The 18,870-nt window shown below is 42.2% G+C and overlaps 2 protein-coding genes across 4 annotated transcripts in view; one reads left to right on the top strand and one right to left on the bottom strand.

The window, feature by feature from the left end:
• Positions 1-18,870, bottom strand: part of DOCK1 (dedicator of cytokinesis 1) — a 383,983-nt gene that overhangs the window by 230,832 nt on the left and 134,281 nt on the right. The window lies entirely within an intron of this gene.
• INSYN2A (inhibitory synaptic factor 2A) overlaps positions 1-18,870 on the top strand; it is a 51,254-nt gene that overhangs the window by 26,787 nt on the left and 5,597 nt on the right. The window contains exon 3 of the mRNA XM_068140210.1: positions 12,900-12,971. Coding sequence (XP_067996311.1) covers positions 12,900-12,971 — 72 coding nt within the window. The remainder of the gene's footprint in view (positions 1-12,899; positions 12,972-18,870) is intronic.

Here is an 18,870-nt window from a genome sequence, read left to right as displayed (position 1 = left end):
AAGAGAAGCTTTCCCAACTGTCACCGAGCTGTCCAAATCACATATCTGCAAGGAGAGTTCTGCTGCAAAAGCAGCCTTTTCAGGAGGATGCTATTTAGGGCCTGAATTGCCAGTTTTCACTTTACACAATTAGAATAATCCTTTAATAACTGCATTTTGACTGCCAGTCCTATCAAAGTCAGAGACAGAGCAAAGAGCCAGGTACCTTTCCAGTCATAAAAACACCGGCAAAACCAGCTTTCTAGGGTCAATTTCTCACTGCTATTCATTCACCAAGAGGTTAATTCCAGATCTCTAATTGACACTTTATGCTTACACAAAGTTAAGCATATAGGCTGGACAATATTAGTTAAAAAGCCACAACTTCTCTCTTCAGAGGTTTGTTTGTTTTAAATCTGTTGAGGCTTCCAGCTGTCCCAGGTTCCAGAATTAAGACATGGACATGCAGTTCAGTCTCTATTCAGTGGTACCCAGTGACAAGACAAGGGGCAAGAGGTACAAACTAGAACACAGTAAAGTTCCACCTAAACACAAGGAAAAAATTCTTAGCTTTGAGGACGTTGAAGCCCTGGAGCAGGCTGTCCAGAGAGGTTGCAGAGTCTCCTTCTCCGGAGACATTCCCAACCTGCCTGGACATTGTAATCCTTGGCAACTTGTTCCGGGTGACTCTGCTTGGGTTGGACTAAGGTGGTCTACACTATTTGGTAGCTCTTAATGGCTTCCTTCTGAGCTTGGCAAATAGAGAGGAATGCTGAAGACAGATGAGTAAATAGATAACCAAGTTCAGATCCACAGAAGAATCCAGCACAGACATGAGCACAGATTTGCTGTAGGTGACTCTTCCCGATCACTGAACCATTTTTTCCACATTATAAGCAAACACTTAGAAAAGCAGCAGTTTAATAGAATGTTTAAGTGAATTTGGGACAGTTCTGAGCTTTCTACAACAGTTCATTGTGCTGGTTTGTTTTTGCATCTCGTGGAGCAGTAGCTTAGGGATGGCAGTGTCACAGGTCAACCAAGAAGGAACACTGCCATTCCATTGGAGGTTGGAAACCTCTCCAAACATGCCCAGCTGTGCTTAGCCTTCTTTTACTACTGTGATGATCATGAAGCATGTTCTTCACCACATCTCTTGCTGCCTGAACAAACCAGAAGAGAACAGACTGCACTGCCTTGGGTATACTGAAATGCTTTTTCCTCTTGGTTCCATACCCTGAGAAGACATGATAGATGCAGCATGAGGTCTTGTAACTTATCAGCAGGAGAGACTGGATTGTAGAGATGAGCAGAGGCATTTGGACATTCACAAGGCAATTTACACTCTAGAATAGTTCAACCTGGCATGGCTTCAGTTGTTTCTTTGGTAAATGGGAGATTTGTTTACTTCGTTGCCACCCATGCAAGAAGAAAGAAAAAAAAATCCCAGGGATGGGACATTTCTAAGCATCTGTGTACAAAGCTCAAGCAAATGCCACACTGCTGCTCTATAGAGCCTCCTGAACTGCAGTAAAACCTCAAACCACCATTAGTTTTTTCTTAGATTCATAGAATGGTTTGGGTTTGAAGGGACCTTGAAGATCACCTAAATACAACTGCTCAGGCAGGGACATCTTCTACTAGACCACGTTGCTTGAAGCCTTATCCAGCCTGGCCTTGAAAACCTCCAGGTAGGGCAGATCCCTGACCTCCCTGGGCAACTTGCTGCAGCGTCTTAGCAGAGTCCTTCATTTGGGAAGGAATAATAAAGTGCACCAGTACAGGTTAGGAGGCAATCTGCTGGAGAGCAGCCCTGTGGAGAAGGACCTGGGAGTCCTGGTGGATAACAAGTTATCCATGGGTCAGCAATGTGCCCTGGTGGCCAAGAAGACCAATGGAATCCTGGGGTGTATTAAGAGGAGCGTGTCCAGCAGACTGAGGGAGGTTCTCCTGCCCCTCTACTCTGCCCTGGTGAGATCTCACCTGGAATATTGCATCCAGTTTTGGGCTCCCCAGTTCAAGAGGGACACGGATCTGCTGGAAAGAGTCCAACAGAGAGCTACCAGGATGATTAAGGGACTGCAGCACGTGCCCTATGAGGAAAGGCTGAGAGACCTGGGGCTTTTGAGTCTGGAGAAGAGAAGACCTAGAGGAGGTTTAATAAACATTTACAAATATCTGAGGGCTGAGTGCCAAGAGGGAGGGGACAGGCTCTGCTCAGTTGCACCCTGTGATAGGACAAGGGGTAATGGATATAAACTACAGAACAGGAGGTTCCACCTCAACATGAGAAGGAACTTCTTCACTGTGAGGGTCACAGAGCACTGGAACAGGCTCCCCAGAGGGGTTTTGGAGTCTCCTTCTCTGGAGACTTTCAAGACCTATCTGATGTGTTCCTGTGCAACCTGTGCTAGATTCTATGGTCCTGCTCTGGCAGGAGGGGTGGACTCAATGACTTTCAGAGGTCCTTTCCAGCCCCTAACATCTTGTGATATTGTGATCACCCTTACTGTAACAAATTTCTTTCTACTACTCATTTCAAATCTACTCTCCTCCAGCTTCAATACATTCCCTCTTATCTTACCATTATTTAAGGGAATGAGGAAACAGAAATTACTGAGACCTGCAAAGAGTTACTTAAGCTGCAACAAAAAAAGGGTTCAGCACTTCCAGGGTCCTTCCTGCTGGTTTTGGGTTTTTTTTCACCACACAGTTCCCTATCCTTGCAAGTACCACACAATCAGCAAGATTAGCAGCCAGCAATCAGACTCTCTCTTTTTATTTTATGCTCCTGCATCATATCCAGTATTTTAAAGAAGCTTTTAGGTTTGCATTTAGTATGGCTGATCCAATTATTACTGTAAACTGGTACAGGCTTATACATGTAATGTAGAGGGTGTTTGAGCTTGCAGTGAAATCCCCATCACTTTGAAATGATGAGAAACCACCTCAGCCCTTCTATTTCTCCTACCTTGCTTCCTTTTGAGAAACAATGCCTGTTAGCAGCCACCTTCATTTAAAAGTCAAGCAAAATCCAAGGTGCTGCCTTTTAATCCAGTTACTCACCCATGAACACAGCACTAGCTGATACCTATGAAATACCCTTTGGTCTGATGGCCTGAAGAGGTTTCATTTGCATTAAAAGTGCAGTTATGAATCTCTGTACTCTGCCTGATGAAGAGTCACAGTAAGCCACAGTGCAAGGAGTTGAATAATCGCTCTGTAGTTAAGGAACTCAGGATAGGAGCAACAGGGAGGTGGGAGGGCACAGCTACAGGCAGGGATTTTTGCCTGAACACATCACCCCAGGTAGCTCCCAAAACTACTTGCAGAAGAAATTTGAAAATTAGGTAGATTTAGGGGTGGAAGAGGAATGGGAAACTCAAAAGAGGAATGCAACATGCTCCAAAGCTGCAGCAAAAGGATGAGTGAAGCAGGCCTGATGATGAGCTGTGGGTTCACAAGTCTCAGGGCACCCAAGTAATGATGCTCTAAGGTGAGAAGCAAGTCACAGTAGAGAGATTCAGAGTGCAAAGGGAAAAGAAACAGACCTCATCTTACTATAACTACTGGAGTGTGCTCCCTCATAACCCACTGAAGTGTTTGGCCTAAGAATTACATACCAGCTATAGAGCTGCTACTCAGCTAGAGCAAACAAATTCCCTAAATTATTATTAATACAAAACCTTGACATTTTAATTATCCTCCTGATTTTTCTGATGAGACAGGTGACACAAAAGTATTCAAGAGAGACACCAGACCTTGTACGCACCTGATTCCTGCAAGATTTTGTGATTTCACTTGAAAAACGTTTTAATTCTCTCCATTCTCAGGGGTGGTGGTGTTTCCTTCCTCCTTTTTTTTTTAAATCACTGGACAGCCCTATTAAAATATGTACTTTTTATATAGCCCTTCCCTCCCTAACTAACCTGAGTGTAATATAAAATGTATTTACAGGGTGAAAGCACTTGAATTGCTGTCTTGGGAGTCATGCCATACGCCCACAGTGCAAATACCTCAAAAAGAAAATTAGTCATCTGCTTCCAACTGTCAGGATTCAGTAAAAGACAGCAAACTACTGTCTTGGAAACAGTCTGAGAAAATTCACCATTGAGCTTCTGTACATTTCAAAGTATTTTCAGAAACAAAACAACAAGAGAGATGGGGGAGAGGGAAATGTGGAAAACGATTCTGCTATTATTACGGAGCATCAGGATTTCTGCTTTCATCCTCTTCCATCAGTTAAAAACCTCTTCAAAAATGAGTTAGTGAATTTGTGCAGTGTTTCTTTTGCCCTTTTGTCTTCCTTGTGCGTGTCTGTTAAAACCTGCTTGCACCCAGCACCACGACTAGGGTCTTCTCTTCTATTTTGATGGTCATAGTGACTGGAAGACACTGGAATAGAATAGAATAGACCAGACCAGGTTGGAAAAGACCTTTGAGATCATCAAGTCCAACCTATCACCCAACACCATCTAATCATCTAAACCATGGCATTAAACCCCCCATCCAGGCTCTTCCTAAACACTTCCAGTGATGACAACTCCACCACCTTCCTGGGCAGTACATTCCAATGGCCAATCACTCTTTCTATGAAGAATCCGAATCATCTCCCAAGGGAAGCTGAGCCTACATTGGTCAGTTTTAAGACTCAGTTTGACAGGGGGCTGGGCCAGCTCATTTCAACTACACCATCACCCAGAAAGGTTGAACCAGATGATCCTTAGGTTCCCTTCCAGCCTGGAATTCTGTGTGACTGCTCCTCAATCCCTCCAACCATTGCCAGCCTTCTATGCTCCCCTGCAACTGGAGGGCTGTTGTCTTCCTCAGAGAAGAAAACTGTATTCAGTGAGGTTTAGTTAATCCTCACAGACTAGCTACTCAAAGAATATTTTTTAAAATGGTAAAAAGATAATAAGTCTGAATAATTATCTCTTGAAGCACAGTTATTAGCAATATTAGTAATAATTTACAGGCGGAAACAAAGGATTTGAGAATCTCTCCACTAGACTATTTATTCTTAAACCATTATTCTGTAGGGACAGAACACATAAGTGTGCTTAACGAGCTCTGCTATAAATAGTCCCAACAGGACCAGGCTATGCACAGAAATGCAACACCCCTTCATAAAAAAGACTTGAGGAGAACCATGGTCTACACTTCCTCAGCTATTCAGCACGGCCAGAATTGCCACTTCAAAACCACTTCAAAGCCCAACTACCTTCTTAAGATAATTTGCATCACTGTATTTTAATAAAAACGTCAACACAAAGGAAATTATTGAAGGCTGTTTATCCTCCTCCTTGGCAGTAATACATCAAAAGTGTGATGAACATCAATATCATCTGAAGAGAGTACCCATCAGAGCAGAAACACACTGAAGCACAGCCACTTCTGTAAAACCATGCCATTAAGTAACTCAATTAATGTGAAGTATTCCCTACATCCCTGCAGATAAGGGAAGACATCCAGATGTAATAGATCTCCCCTTTGTGAGATTTTTTTCCCCCCTTTATTTCATTAGACAGATGTCCAGAAGAGATGAATTAATACCCCTTCAGAAGCAGCCTACTTAACAACAGAACAAAATCAGCAAAGTTGCATTAAGAAGAGTGCAGCCACCAGGTCAAGAGTGGTTCTCCCTTTCTACTCTACCCTAGTAAAGCCACATCTGAATTATTTGGCCCAGTTCTGGGCTCCCCAGATCAAGAGAGACAGGCAAGTACTGGAGAGAATCCAACAGAGGCTACAAAGATGCTGAGGGGACTGGAACATTTCTGTAAGGAGGAAAGGCTGAGAGACATAGGCTTGTTTAGCCTGGAAAAGAGCAGGCTGAGAGGATGTTGTGATCTGGGGCAACCTGCTCTGGGTGATCCTGCTTTAGCAGGGAGGTTGAACTAGATAACATCCAGAGGTCCCTTCCAACCCCCACCACGCTATGATTCTCTGATACAGAAGTGTAAGCTTCCCTCTGTGAGATCAATTGGGACTCTAATTTGTACGAGCAAGAAACCTACTCAAATGCAAAGAATTTGATGTTACAGTTGGTATTTTCCAAAAAGGCCTCAAGCAGGTGCATGAATTCTGCATTTCACAGGGATTTAGAGGGTGTAATTCCCTGAGGCTGCTCTGAAAATTGCAGCCTATTATTAGTTAGTGGCAGTCCATGTCAGCAAAATGGTTGCTCTTCATTAAAATATTTTAATACTTGGAAGTGTTAATTGAGGTTAAGCTCAGGTTGTGCCAAGAATTCTAAAAGAAACATAATAAAAGAAAAGACTCCTGAAGATAATATGCAATGTAGAGAGCAAGCATAAGTGCAAAACTCAGTATGGAAATAAGATGTCCTTCCCAAGGTGACACCGCCAATTACCTGCAGACGTGGCAGAACAACTAACCTACATCCATCCTGTCACCAGAACCTGACCATACAGCTCCACAAAATGTGTGACACTACTGATGCCCATCTGTGCATATCCATACAATACAGAACATGCAAGATGGAAGGTATCAAAGACTGAAGCTGTTGAAGACATGACTTCTTGTTAGTAGGTATAAAAAAACATGTTACATGCTGCAGTAGTACAGAAGACAGTAACAACGTGAAGACCAGGGAAGCTGGTTAACATGCAAGGAAGCCAGGAAGGGGCTTTTGACAAGGGGCTTCTTGTGACAGGATGAGGAGGAATGGATCAAAGCTTGAGGAGGGCAGATTTACAGTGGATATTAGGAAGAAATTCTTTTCAGTGAGGGTGGTGAGATACTGGAACAGGTTGCCCAGGGAGGTTGTGGATGTTCCCTCTCTGGAGGCATTCAAGGCCAGGTTAAAGGAACCTAGTCTAGTGGAAGGGGGACTGGAACTAGATGATCTTCCAGGTCCCTTCCAACTCCAGCCATTCTATGATTCTATGAATTCAAGCATTCAGTTCCCTTCTTGCAGATCAGCAGGAATTCTATCAAACCAGAAATAAGCAGTGCAAGATTTACTTTGCTCTACTGACAGGATTTAGATAATTTAAGTTTGCAGTTACTTGTCTATTTAAATTCTTCTTTCTTTTTGGAAGAAAAACCCAACCAACCAACCCAAAAAACCAACCACCAAACAAAACAACAACAAATAAACCACAACCAGCCATAATGTACTACAGGCTCTATCTAATTACCCACAAAGCAGCCTAATTAAACCAAAAGGCTTCTGTCTACAAAACAAATTGGTTTTTCATCTGTGAACTAGAACATCTTTCTTATTATGACCAGTGGGGGGCAGGATTAAGGGAGTTACTGGTTGGTAGGGGAAGGGACAAGATGTGGTGGAATCTTGTTCACGGAAGTCAGGAGTAGAGAAAGCAGATATGCCAACTACTGTCTTCTGACCACACCTCACATCTTAGAATCATTCATAGTATCATAGTATCAGTCAGGGTTGGAAGGGACCACAAGGATCATCCAGTTCCAACTCCCCTGCCATGGGCCATCATTGAAAGTTTTAGGTTGGAATGGGCCTTTAAAAGTCATTTAGTCAACCCCCCCTATAGTCAGCAGGGACATCTGCAACTAGAGCAGGTTGCTCAGGGCCTCATCCAACCTGACCTTGAATGGCTCCAGGGATGAGGCACCTACCACCTCTCTGGGCAACCTTTGCCATCAATATGAAACATTTCTTCCTTCTCTCTAGTCTGAAACTCCCTTCTTTAGTTTAAAACCAACCCCACCCTGACCTATCACAGCAGACCCTGCTGAAAAGATTGTCCCCATCTCTCTTGCAGGCATAATCTTAATACCAGCAGATTCCAAGTGCTGCATGTTTTACAGGGCCTGACGTGAGCAGTGCACACTGTAACATACACATGCCAAACTCCACATCAGAGAGCCCACAGGAGTACCCAAGGCACACTAGGAGAGCCATATAAGGCCAGGAGACAGAGATGACAACTAGAAGGGTGAAATCAACAACCTCTCGTTCATCATTCAGAATGTATTAAACACGTAACTAGATTTCCATTTCACTTTAAGACTGATGGATTTTCTTCCTCCTGTGAGTCATCAGGCATTAAGAGCACATCCACAGCCTCAAACAGCAGATCTGAGTTGTCCCAGGTTACACCCCAGACAGGTCACAACAATCTCATGGTTCAACCTTCTCAAAGAAAGGATGAAAAAAGGGAAAGACTGAAGCAAGCTATAAAATGTGATGCATCTTAAACTGATGAGGCATTCCCAAAATCAGGATGTTCAGATTGGTACAAAGAGCTGCAGGGTTTACCACTGAGATTATGTGAAGTACACAGCCCAGGAGAATCACAGCTTGGGGAAACTCCTGACTCCCAGACATCTCACTCAAATTTGGATATACACCAGACCAAAACCAACTTCTATTTATCCACAAAGAAAATAAATCTTCTGTAGGAATATTTGTTTTGTTTAAAAAAAAATCTTCACCTTTTACAGGATCACAGAATGGTCTGGATTGGAAGTGACCTCTGAAGGTCATCTAGTCCAACCCTCTCTGCAGCAAGCAGGGACCACATCAACTAGATCGCGTTACCCAGAGCCCTGTTGAGCCTCACTTTGAATATCTCCAGGGATGAGGCTCCATCAACCTCCCCAGGCAACCTGTTCCAGTGTTCCACTACCCTCATGGGAAAGAACCTCTTCCTAACAGTCAATCAAAATCTGCTCTTCTGTAGTTTGAAGCCATTAAGGATTTACTCTTGTAGAAAATCACCAATTGGTTTACCAATAAAGAAAAGAGTGAGTGGGCTCTACCTTGAGCTCTTCTGCACTAGACTACCTGTAAAATTATTTTTAAGGGGAGGGGAAAAAAAAAAAAAGTAGTTTATCCAAAATTTTCCATCTCACAAGGGAAGTATAATCACCCAGAACTTTGTTCTTCTCAACCCAGTATCCAGACTGTGCTCATGAACTGCTTCTAGCTATTAAAACTGATACAAAGCTCCTTTTTTTTTTTTTCTCCAGTAAGTCTGCACTGCAAATCAACCTCTCTGCCCAAGATTTATGTGGAACACCAAATAAAATCTTTGCTGGCATGAAGTAGATGAATTCCATGCAAGTGTTTATGTAGATAATTATGTGAAAACAAGAAACTGAAGTCCAAAGCCCTGGGGTATCAACAACAGAATTCTTTCATGAAGAGTTTAATTTATATAGAAATAATTGAATTTGTACTGTACTAACACTCAGATTAACACAGTCCTGGCTAAAGAGCTATCAAACTGCCTTCTGGAAACCAAAGACTGTGACACCACATAGCTGACAAAGAAGTCTAGCCAAGTGTATGGTTCAAGAGAAGGCAACATTACTCAATTCATAATTTGACAGGAGAAAATAATCACTGAAAAGCTAAACTTATTCTATATGAAAAATGATGCTTTAAGAAAATGCTATAAGGACAAGACATGGGAGCTGGGGTTGTTCAGCCTGGAGAAGAGATGACGTTGGGGGGACCTTATAACTGCCTTCCAGTACCTAAAGGGAACCTAGAGGAAGGCTGAAGAGGGACTTTTCAAAAAGGTACCAGCAGGACAAGAGAGAATGGTTTAAGCTGAAGGAGAGTAGGTTCAGTCTGGATCTTAGGAAGTTTTTTTCAGCAGAAGGGTGTCAAGACTCTGGAATAGGTTGCCCAGAGTGGTTACAAATGGCCCCTACCTAGAGGTGTTCATGGCCAGGTTGGATGAGGCCTTGAGTGAGCAAGTCTAGTTGAGAGGTCTCCCCGCCCATGGCAGGGGAGTCAGAGCCCGATGACCTTGAAGGTCCCCTTTAACTAAGCCATTCTATGATACCATGTATCTCCATTTTACTGGTGTGAGCATACAAGGAAGGAAACAATTCAGAGACTGTGTGTATGATTTTTAATACTGCAATATATTTATTTAGGTGTTTATTCCCATATGACTCTCACTGAGGTATTTCCTAGTTGTGTACCAGACTGAATGGGCTATGACTATGACATGGCACCACTTCAGATTTGTCCTGGGGGCTCCCATTATCGTTTCTCTTCTCCAGTCAGTTTTCAACACACACAGGAATACTCCTCATTTCTCTTTCAGACACACGATTCTCACCTTTTCCCAGTCCCACAGTGAAAGACATGGCTCTCAACACCCCACTGAGGGAAGAAAAATTCAAATAAAGACTTGCCAAATTCCCTGTAAACAGATGATCTGACCACCTTGCTCCTACAATTGCACCCACTTGTAAAGCTGGCTCTTTGAGGGCAAATCCCTCAGAGCACCAGGCACGTCCCAAAAATACAATCAACCATTTTCCTCAGGAGCTCTACAACAAAGCTGTCACCATCGCTCTTTGTCATAGGGCTCATCTCACAGCAATCCAGGGTAACAGGCACAGGCATTAGCAGGATAAATAACTGGGATACTACAGTTTGCTTTCATCAACACTGGCCTTTGAAAAACTTATTAAAAACCCTTTCGTATTAAATCATTTCTTAAGGAGCAGAGAGGCAGACAGCAAAACCCTGCAGCACTGCGTGGAAATGGGAGAGACTGGCAGAGAGGAGAAGGTTGTTAGTCCACAAGCTAGATAATTAACTGTGCATTTGACCAGCAGTTTTCAGGTGTACAAAGATGAATGAAAATGTCACAACTGGAAACTAATCAGGAAAAAATAAAAACAACCCAACCTGGCACCCAGTGCAGTGTGTTTATGCCTTTATCTATAAAGAGGCACTCAAATGACTGTGCTGGGTTCCTCTGAAGGTGGTTATTAACAACCCTTCATGTCCTTAGTAAATAAAGCCTTTCATCAACTGATCTGTACACTTTAAACATTGTATTTTTCTTAAAAGCTTTTAGTATTTGATCAATATCTTGGAAAAAACCCAAAAAGCAATCAAATTTTACAAGCCCAAGTTTAATGGTGTGGTGACAATATGAATGTCAACTTCCAAAAGATTTCAAAAGAAGAGCTGAAAACCAGACACTACTCTGCTGTTAAAGAACATAAAAGATAAGTCTAACCAAATATAAATCAGTCCTGGGGTTATTTTAAAATATTAAACAGTCCTTATTAAACAATTTCTGCTTTGTAGTACTTCTTTTGCACATGTGGCTTTCCTGTGGTGCTAAAATTTAGCCATCTAGGTAATTTGAGGCTGTTCCTCTGAATAAAAAGCATTTGAGACCACTGATGGCTATCAAGATGCAAATCCAGTGTTGCAGCTCTCTTCAAACAAACAACAGCTACAACTGAAAGAACTCTACCTTGCATTTTGCTTTCAAAAAGATAAAGGTATTTATAATACAAGTAATAGATTCATCCTCTCATGAAGTGCTCCCTGTACTACACCCATGCCAAGGCACTACACCCACAGAGCACTCTGTAGGACACCACCCCAAAATGGTTGATAATCAGATTAATCACAGTGGAAATAAAACAGTCACATCTGAAGACAAACTTGGATTCACAAACCTCAGATTCCCTCTCTGCCATCAAGTTCAGACGAATAGAATAGAATAGGAATAGACCAAACCAAACCAGGTTGGAAGAGACCTTCAAGATCATCGCGTCCAACCCATCAACCAATCCAACCCACCCAAACAGCTATTTATTCTTAAAAGTTTAAGTTTATATATAATAAATAAGTGATATACTAAATTTTTACATTGATATTCAAACATTTAGGATAGAAAAGTAACATGGAAAACAAGATGGCATTTTTCAATGCAAACAATATGTTCACTAAGACAAATAAATAACTTGAAGCATTCTGGAAATGCCGATTTTTCTGTCCTGGGGTCAAGCACATTCAACAGCTTGTGTGTCATTTTCCCATTAATACTTCTTCAGTTTGATATTTTGTCACAAAATTAAGTCGTCTTTTCTCTACACTCTGGATTTTCCATTGTTTTTACCTTGTCAGGAAAGCAGAGAAAAAGCAAAGGGGCAAGCAAGCAAGGGCAGCTGAGGGCAGGGCAGGTGCATAGATGCCCCTCATAAGCAAAGGCAATAATGAATTATTTGAGGTCAGAAGTCCACAGAGGCAGTATTTCCCTATTTCTATTAAAAGAACTGTGAAGCATCTCTGCAGATACCAGTCTGTACTTAACCCAAAGTGATAAAAGAGTCTCAACTTCTAATTATACAGAAAATATTAACACATGGATATCGACTTCGGAATTTTCATTTTAAGCACACTTGCAAGCAAAACCATTTGTGTTTATAGGCAGGCAACTGTGTCCTTTTTAAATTATGCTAATAAGATTTCTGTGCAAAACCAAAAGTATTTCTGCACCTTAAAAAGAAAGACTTATTTTCATTCAAATTGACCAGAGACAATCCATAGGTAAATTAAGAGACACTGCTGTGCTATACTTCAAACCAAAGCATGACAAGGGACAGCTGTAGGCAAGGTGAGTGCAAGAAATATTACCTGAGTGGCATTTTCTTCCTTTTAAGACATAAACATCCCCACAACAGCTCTTCCCACCTCATTGCTGAGGTACAACATTTCTAAATAGATGCCATTTTTCCAGTTACTGTGTTCTACACAGCCAGCAATAACTAGGAACAGCCTCATGCATTCGAGAGCAGAAAAAAGACAGTAAACCATCACTGCCACATCAGCTTTAAGTAAAAAGAGATCCATGCAGCTTAATTTCCTTGTTGTTTTCCCTTTTAATTTACAAAAGTGTAAAGGAAATAAATATCTTATTTTCTCCTTGCAGCCATTAAAGGCTCATTTTCCAAACCAACTTCATTTTCCCATTGTTCAGGGAAGCTGAATATGCTATTTCTGATACAGTTTTCCTAGAGCATGCAATATTGCAGTTTAAAAAAAAAAAAAAAAGAAGACATTCTGATGTCTATGAAAACAACTGCAGTAGGCAAAATATGTTAAAACAAATTACTTCTTAATGACCTGGTGTTCTTGTCCTTTGCAGGCTTTCATATCGGACCGGTCAAGACACGGCTAATTGCGACACATGCAGGAACAGTGCATGTATAATCTATAGGTAGGTAGAACCCACTCATATTCCCATTTTTTCCTGAGTCAATGTAATGATTTATTCACTAATGAAGGATCATTAGCCTTGCTTTGTCAAAGACCTGAAAGCAACTGAACCACAATGTAAATTTTGCTTCACTAAATTAATAGGATTCAACAGACATTTGGTTCAAAGTTAACCATTTTCAGATCAAAACTAGATGATTCTAGTCAGTACTGCTGCTGCAGGTCATGGATGTGACTTGTTGCAAGGCATGAGCTTAATTTTCACACTGCTGAAAACAGTTAGGAGTTTTCTGCTCAACAAGTCATCATACTTCAAATTGATTTTTATAGCACCAACTATTGTACTTGAGGAGTGGTTTTGAGACTTGTAGAGCTGAAGGAACCAAATTCAACCCAGACTGAACAGCACAATAAGAGAAATTCTTCACAGTGAGGGTAGTGAGACACTAGAACAGGTTGCCCAGGGAGGCAGGTGAGGCCCCATCTCTGGAGATATTTAAGGTCAGGCTTGGCAAGGCTCTGAACAACCTGAGCTAGTGGAGGATGTCTCTGCTCACTGCAGGGAGACTGGACTAGAGGACCTTTGGAGGTCCCTTCCAACCCAAACCATTCTATGAATCTAAGACACTGCTACCCAGAATTTTGAGTAAGTAAAGATTTAAAACATACAGGGTAAATAGCACCACCAATTTATTGAAATTAGACATTTCAAGTCTTCACGCTATACCCCAGTGAAGATTTGATGTCTTTGCCAGTCACAACACCTCCCTGAAACACTTGGGAGAGAGTGGATGAAACTACCCAGTAGATAAAGGCCAGCTGATGATGAGCCAGCATGTGCCTAGGTGGCCAAGGATGCCAACAGCATCCTGGCCTAGATCAGCAATAGTATGGCCAGCAGGGGCAGGGAAGTGATTGTGCCCCTGTACCAGTCACTGGTGAGGCCACACCTTGAGTACTGGATTCAGGTTTGGGCCCCTCGCTACAAGCAGGTCCAGAGAAGCACAGCAAATTCGGTGAAGGATCTGGAGAAGAGGTCTGGTGAGAAGCAGCTGAGGGAACTGGGGTTGTCTACTCTGGAGAAAAGGAGGCTGCATGGGGGTGGTTGTGGCCAAAGTGCAGCACCTGGACTTGTTGAATGCTATCACGTTGGACTCTGCCCACCTGTCCAGCCTGTCAAGGTCCCTCTGCAGAGCTCTTCTACCCTCTAACCTGCTCCCAACTTGGGATCATCTGCAAATTTACTGACTGACTCAATCCCCTCATCCAGATCATCAATAAAGAGAAAAGAGAAATTCACTGAGGAAACCACCCTCAGACTGCCTCGTAGGAGAGTTTCTGCTCCCCCACAACTTGGGTTGTTTAGTCTGGAGAAAAGGAGGCTCAGGGGAAACCTTGCTCTCTATAAGTCCCTGAAAGGAGGTTGGAGTGAGGTGGGTGTTGGTCTCTTCTCCCAGGTAATAAGTGACAGGACAAGACAGGAGGAAAGCATATGAAGCCCCAACTCCATAGTAATCATCTAAAACAGTCAGCAAAATGTATCCAGCATTATGTATTTCAATTAATTTAGTTATTTCCAGGTAGTATTTATAACAGGTTTGTTTGGGTTTTTTTAAGTGATTAAGTAGTAAAAACAACCATTTTATCAAACATTGGTCTGTGTCATATGTTAATCTGTTCCGTTAGCATCAGTATCTCATAAACAGAGATCACAGAACAGATCCAGAGGCATCTTCTAAAAACTAAAAGACCAATTCACAAAAAGACAAATTTTGGCATGTTTCTTGTACAATTAGATTCACCACTGACAATTTTAAGGATGGAAGCTGAAGTTTTGTTAGGATATGTTGTGCAGGCAAAGTCAATAGGCTGGATATTAGAAAATTTTCTTCACTGCAAGGGTTGTGAAGCCCTGGAACAGGCTGCCCAGGGAAGTGGTTGACCTTCTTGCTCTCTACAAGTACCTTAAGGGAGGTTGTAGCCAGGTGGGGGTTGATCTCTTCTCCCAGGCAGCCAGCACCAGAACAAGAGGACACAGTCTCCAGCTGCTCCAGGGGAGATTTAGGCTGGATGTTAGGAAGAAGTTCTACACAGAGAGTGATTGCTCATTGGAATGGGCTGCCCGGGGAGGTGGTGGAGTCACCATCATTGGAGGTGTTCAGGAAGAGACTTGATGGGGTGCTTGGTGCCATGGTTTAGTTGATTAGGTGGGTTGAATTAGTTGATAGGTTGGACGCGATGATCTTGAAGGTCTCTTCCAACCTGGTTTATTCTATTCTATTCTGTCATCCCTGGAGGGATTGAAAAGCTGTGTAGATGTGGTGCTGAGGAACATAGTTTAGTGGTGGCGGTGCTGGGTTAACAGTTGAACTTGATGATCTTAAAGGTTTTTTTCCACCCTAAATGACTTTGTAATACTAAGTTAAGGAAGTAGCACACAGCCCAATTGGAAGTAGCTCCCTTATAAAGGTTAGATACAGTGATAATTATTAATAAATATGGCAACACAAAGTGAAAATACATAAACATAGATCCCTAAGATAACATCAGAATAGCAAAAACAGGTGACTAAATGATGAGAATAATAATTGTCATCTTTCTTCCCCTCCCACATGAATTAATTTACACCCTCCTTCATCTTATCTCTGACAGGGAGATGCTTGGTATTAAAAAAATGGGTCTTAGTGGCTTGGTACCACTGATAATGTTTTGTGATTTCCCGGTTGAAATAGGAAATTTAACAGAGATTGCTTGAAATGCATTAAGCTAATTTTCAAGTGATTAACACTTATCTGGGTCCCCCTTCTTCCAAGATGTGGCATGCACTAATGCCATGTCATCCAATTAATGTGACCCAGAAGGAGGCATTCTGATATTCTTTAATTCCTGCTTCACCTGGCCTGCTTAAGCAGAAAGAGTTAAGCTGCTTGACACATGCTTGCAGGGTTTGAGCCTTACGATTACAGACTAGGTAATAAAAAAGTAAACAGAAGAGGTGTCCACTAGAATGAGAAAGGCTGGGGTTTACTAGAAGGAAAAGGCTTTCCCTTGAGGCAGAAAGCTGAAGGACAGGCTGCCCATAATCTGTGCAGGCTCCATCCCTGGAGGTTGCAAGAGATTAAATGGATAAAGCACTCCTCAAGCTGATCCCAAACCTGAATTATTCTGGCTTTGGTGCTCTTACAAGGAACCAAGGTATCCAATCATTAGCATCTAATAGTCTTCAAATGATTCACGTTAGCAACTTGTGACCATGCTGGAAAAGAAGAAAACCCACCCACATTTCTGAGCTTGTTGCTAGATACCTTCCCACAGCCCATATGGTTTAAACCAAATGGTTATGACTCCTCAAACTCTGTTCTCTCTACTGCCAGCACACAAAAAAATAAGCTCATTACCATAGATTCTCAAAACTATTAAAAAACCACAAAGCCAAAACCAAAAAAAAAAAAATCCACCACACCAGTCCCTAAATCACAGTTGCAGGATTGAGATCATAGCAGCGTAGAAGCATAAAGTGCCAGGCTGGAAGGCACCTCAGGGATTCACAGATGGCATCAGGTTGACGGGGACTCTCAGAAGGTCATCTTGTTCAACCCCCTGCAGTCAGCAGGGACACCTCTAACTAGATCAGGCTGCCCAGGGTCACAGCAAGTCTGATCTTGAATGCCTCCAGGGACGGGGCCTCAACCCCATCTCTGGGCATCCTCTTCTAGTATTTTACCACTCTCACTGTAAAGAACTTCCATCTTATATCCCAACCTAAGTCCTCCCTGCTCCAGTTTCAAATCACTGTCCTTCGTCCTATCACCATAAGCCCTTCTAAACAGTCCCTCTCCAGCCTTCCTGTAAACCACCTTCAGATACTGAAATGTAGTTATAAGGTCTCCCCAGTCTTCTCTTCTCCAGGATCATACGGTCCAACGTTTCATGGCAAAATGGGCTTAGCCAGAAAGAAGAAACCTGAGCAAGTTGGCCAACTTGCATGTACACTTGAGTGAGGTGTAGAGTTTGGCTCTACAACACCTCCTTTATGACAGGATGGGTCCTGTGCACATAGTTACAGCCTCTGCTGAAAGCCCTAGATTTCACCCACACACATTATTCAGCAGATGCACGCCAACATTATGCCATGCAAACCCCAAAGCACCTCTGAGATGCTCTGAGGGCCGCCGAACATGGCTGGGGCCCAAAGAAACCTCATGTCGATCAGTGCTACTGCACCATGAGGGCTCAATTAGTAAGGCAGGCAGTTCTTTACTCCTCTCCTCTAGGACTTCATGCACCAAGCTCAGGGTCCTTCACTGACAAGCAGCTATTCAATGCATGTTGTTTCTCTTTCTTTCCTGACCACGACTCAAACTCTGCACAGAAAACAGTTTTTTTGTTCTCAGTGCATCCCGGGCTGCTCCTTACCACAGCATGTGAGTCTTCATTGTTTTCCAAACACAATTAACTCCATTTCACAAACACAAAAAAAGAAAAAGGCTAGGGGAACACAAAGCCCAAAGCAAAACAAACAGAGAAACCCCACAGCAGTTCTGTTGACTTCTACTCCAAAACTAAGTGGCCTATACAAATAGTTTCCAAGGCACCATTCGACTGTCACCCTCTACCTTTCAGTGACACTTTGCCTCCTCCACTAGAAACCTAACGTCCACAGCACATCACTGGATCTTCCTCAGGACAACATTAGATCGTGATTCACATTTCAGCCTGGCTTCTCAGTTCAGAGCACATCCATGCTGTGCAATAAATAACAGCAAGATCTAGGAAATGGGAAAGGAAGGAACAACAACAAAAGAAAAACAAACCGACCAATCTCATTTTGGATTCTCTTTGTACCGGGGTCAGTCCCTAACAGAAAATGAAGTGACAGAAAATACAGGTTCAGGATCCTCAGCTCCTGGGCTAAGTCAAGCATAAACTAACGTAACTTAGAGAGCTGCAACTGCAAAGAGTTTTTGATCCATCCTGGACTTGATCTACCTCCCTGTGAGGCAGCTGCAGAGATTTTACTTGACAAAGATCTTGCCTGTGCTTAACAAGCACATAAAAATTAATTTCTCAAAGGTCTGTGATGTGGCTTTAGTTGGCCACATTGTCATGGGAACGACATCTGTGCCAACACTGATACACAGACAATTGCCCTAACCCAAAGTTTACCTACTGAACCTTGGAAATACATAGGTGCTTTGGAGAGAAAACACAGAAAAGAGAGTATTTACCATTGACAAGATTTTCCTGCTTAAAACTGTTCATAAAACCACCTAATTATTTGTAATGGAGTTTCATGCTCAGGAATGATTCGATAGGCATCAGACATGGAAAAACTCCAACCTTAAATACCCAGTTTGGCAATACTGTGAACCTTTAGTAGGTCCTAATCAGATGCGTCAGGCAAGTGTCTGTGGTATTAGCATTCTGTAGTATTTACATAGGTCTCTTTTTTATGTAAGGGCTTACATACAACTGCCAGTCTACTGAAAAAATATTAATTTCATCTAAGGAAAACCCACTTCTGAAGCCAGTAATTATAATCTCCATCATGCCAGAAGAACATACAGTCCTCGCTAATTAAATTTAGGGAATTATCATGGGGACGCTTAAAGCAGAGACAAATGCAGACAAAGTTTGAAAGTGAAAAGAGCCAAGCAGCAGAAAGAGTATTTCAAGAAAAGGTCGTTTTAAGGGGAATCCTATAAATACTTTGGATACAAAAATAGCACTACCAACAACAAAATTGGCAGAGCTATGACAGGTGACAAAATCAAGTTCATGAAGGCAAGAACTGGAAAGATCTGCAGCTATGCAACACTAATATAAAGACGTCATACAAACAGATAATACTTGCTGAAATTAGAATCACAGAATAACCATTCTGGGTTGGAAGAGACTTT

Source organism: Melanerpes formicivorus, unplaced genomic scaffold (assembly GCF_026170545.1).
Source record: "Melanerpes formicivorus ecotype bairdi unplaced genomic scaffold, bMelFor1.0.p_v2 SCAF_6, whole genome shotgun sequence".
Lineage (NCBI taxonomy): Eukaryota > Metazoa > Chordata > Aves > Piciformes > Picidae > Melanerpes > Melanerpes formicivorus.
This window is presented reverse-complemented; position numbering and strand designations above follow the sequence as displayed.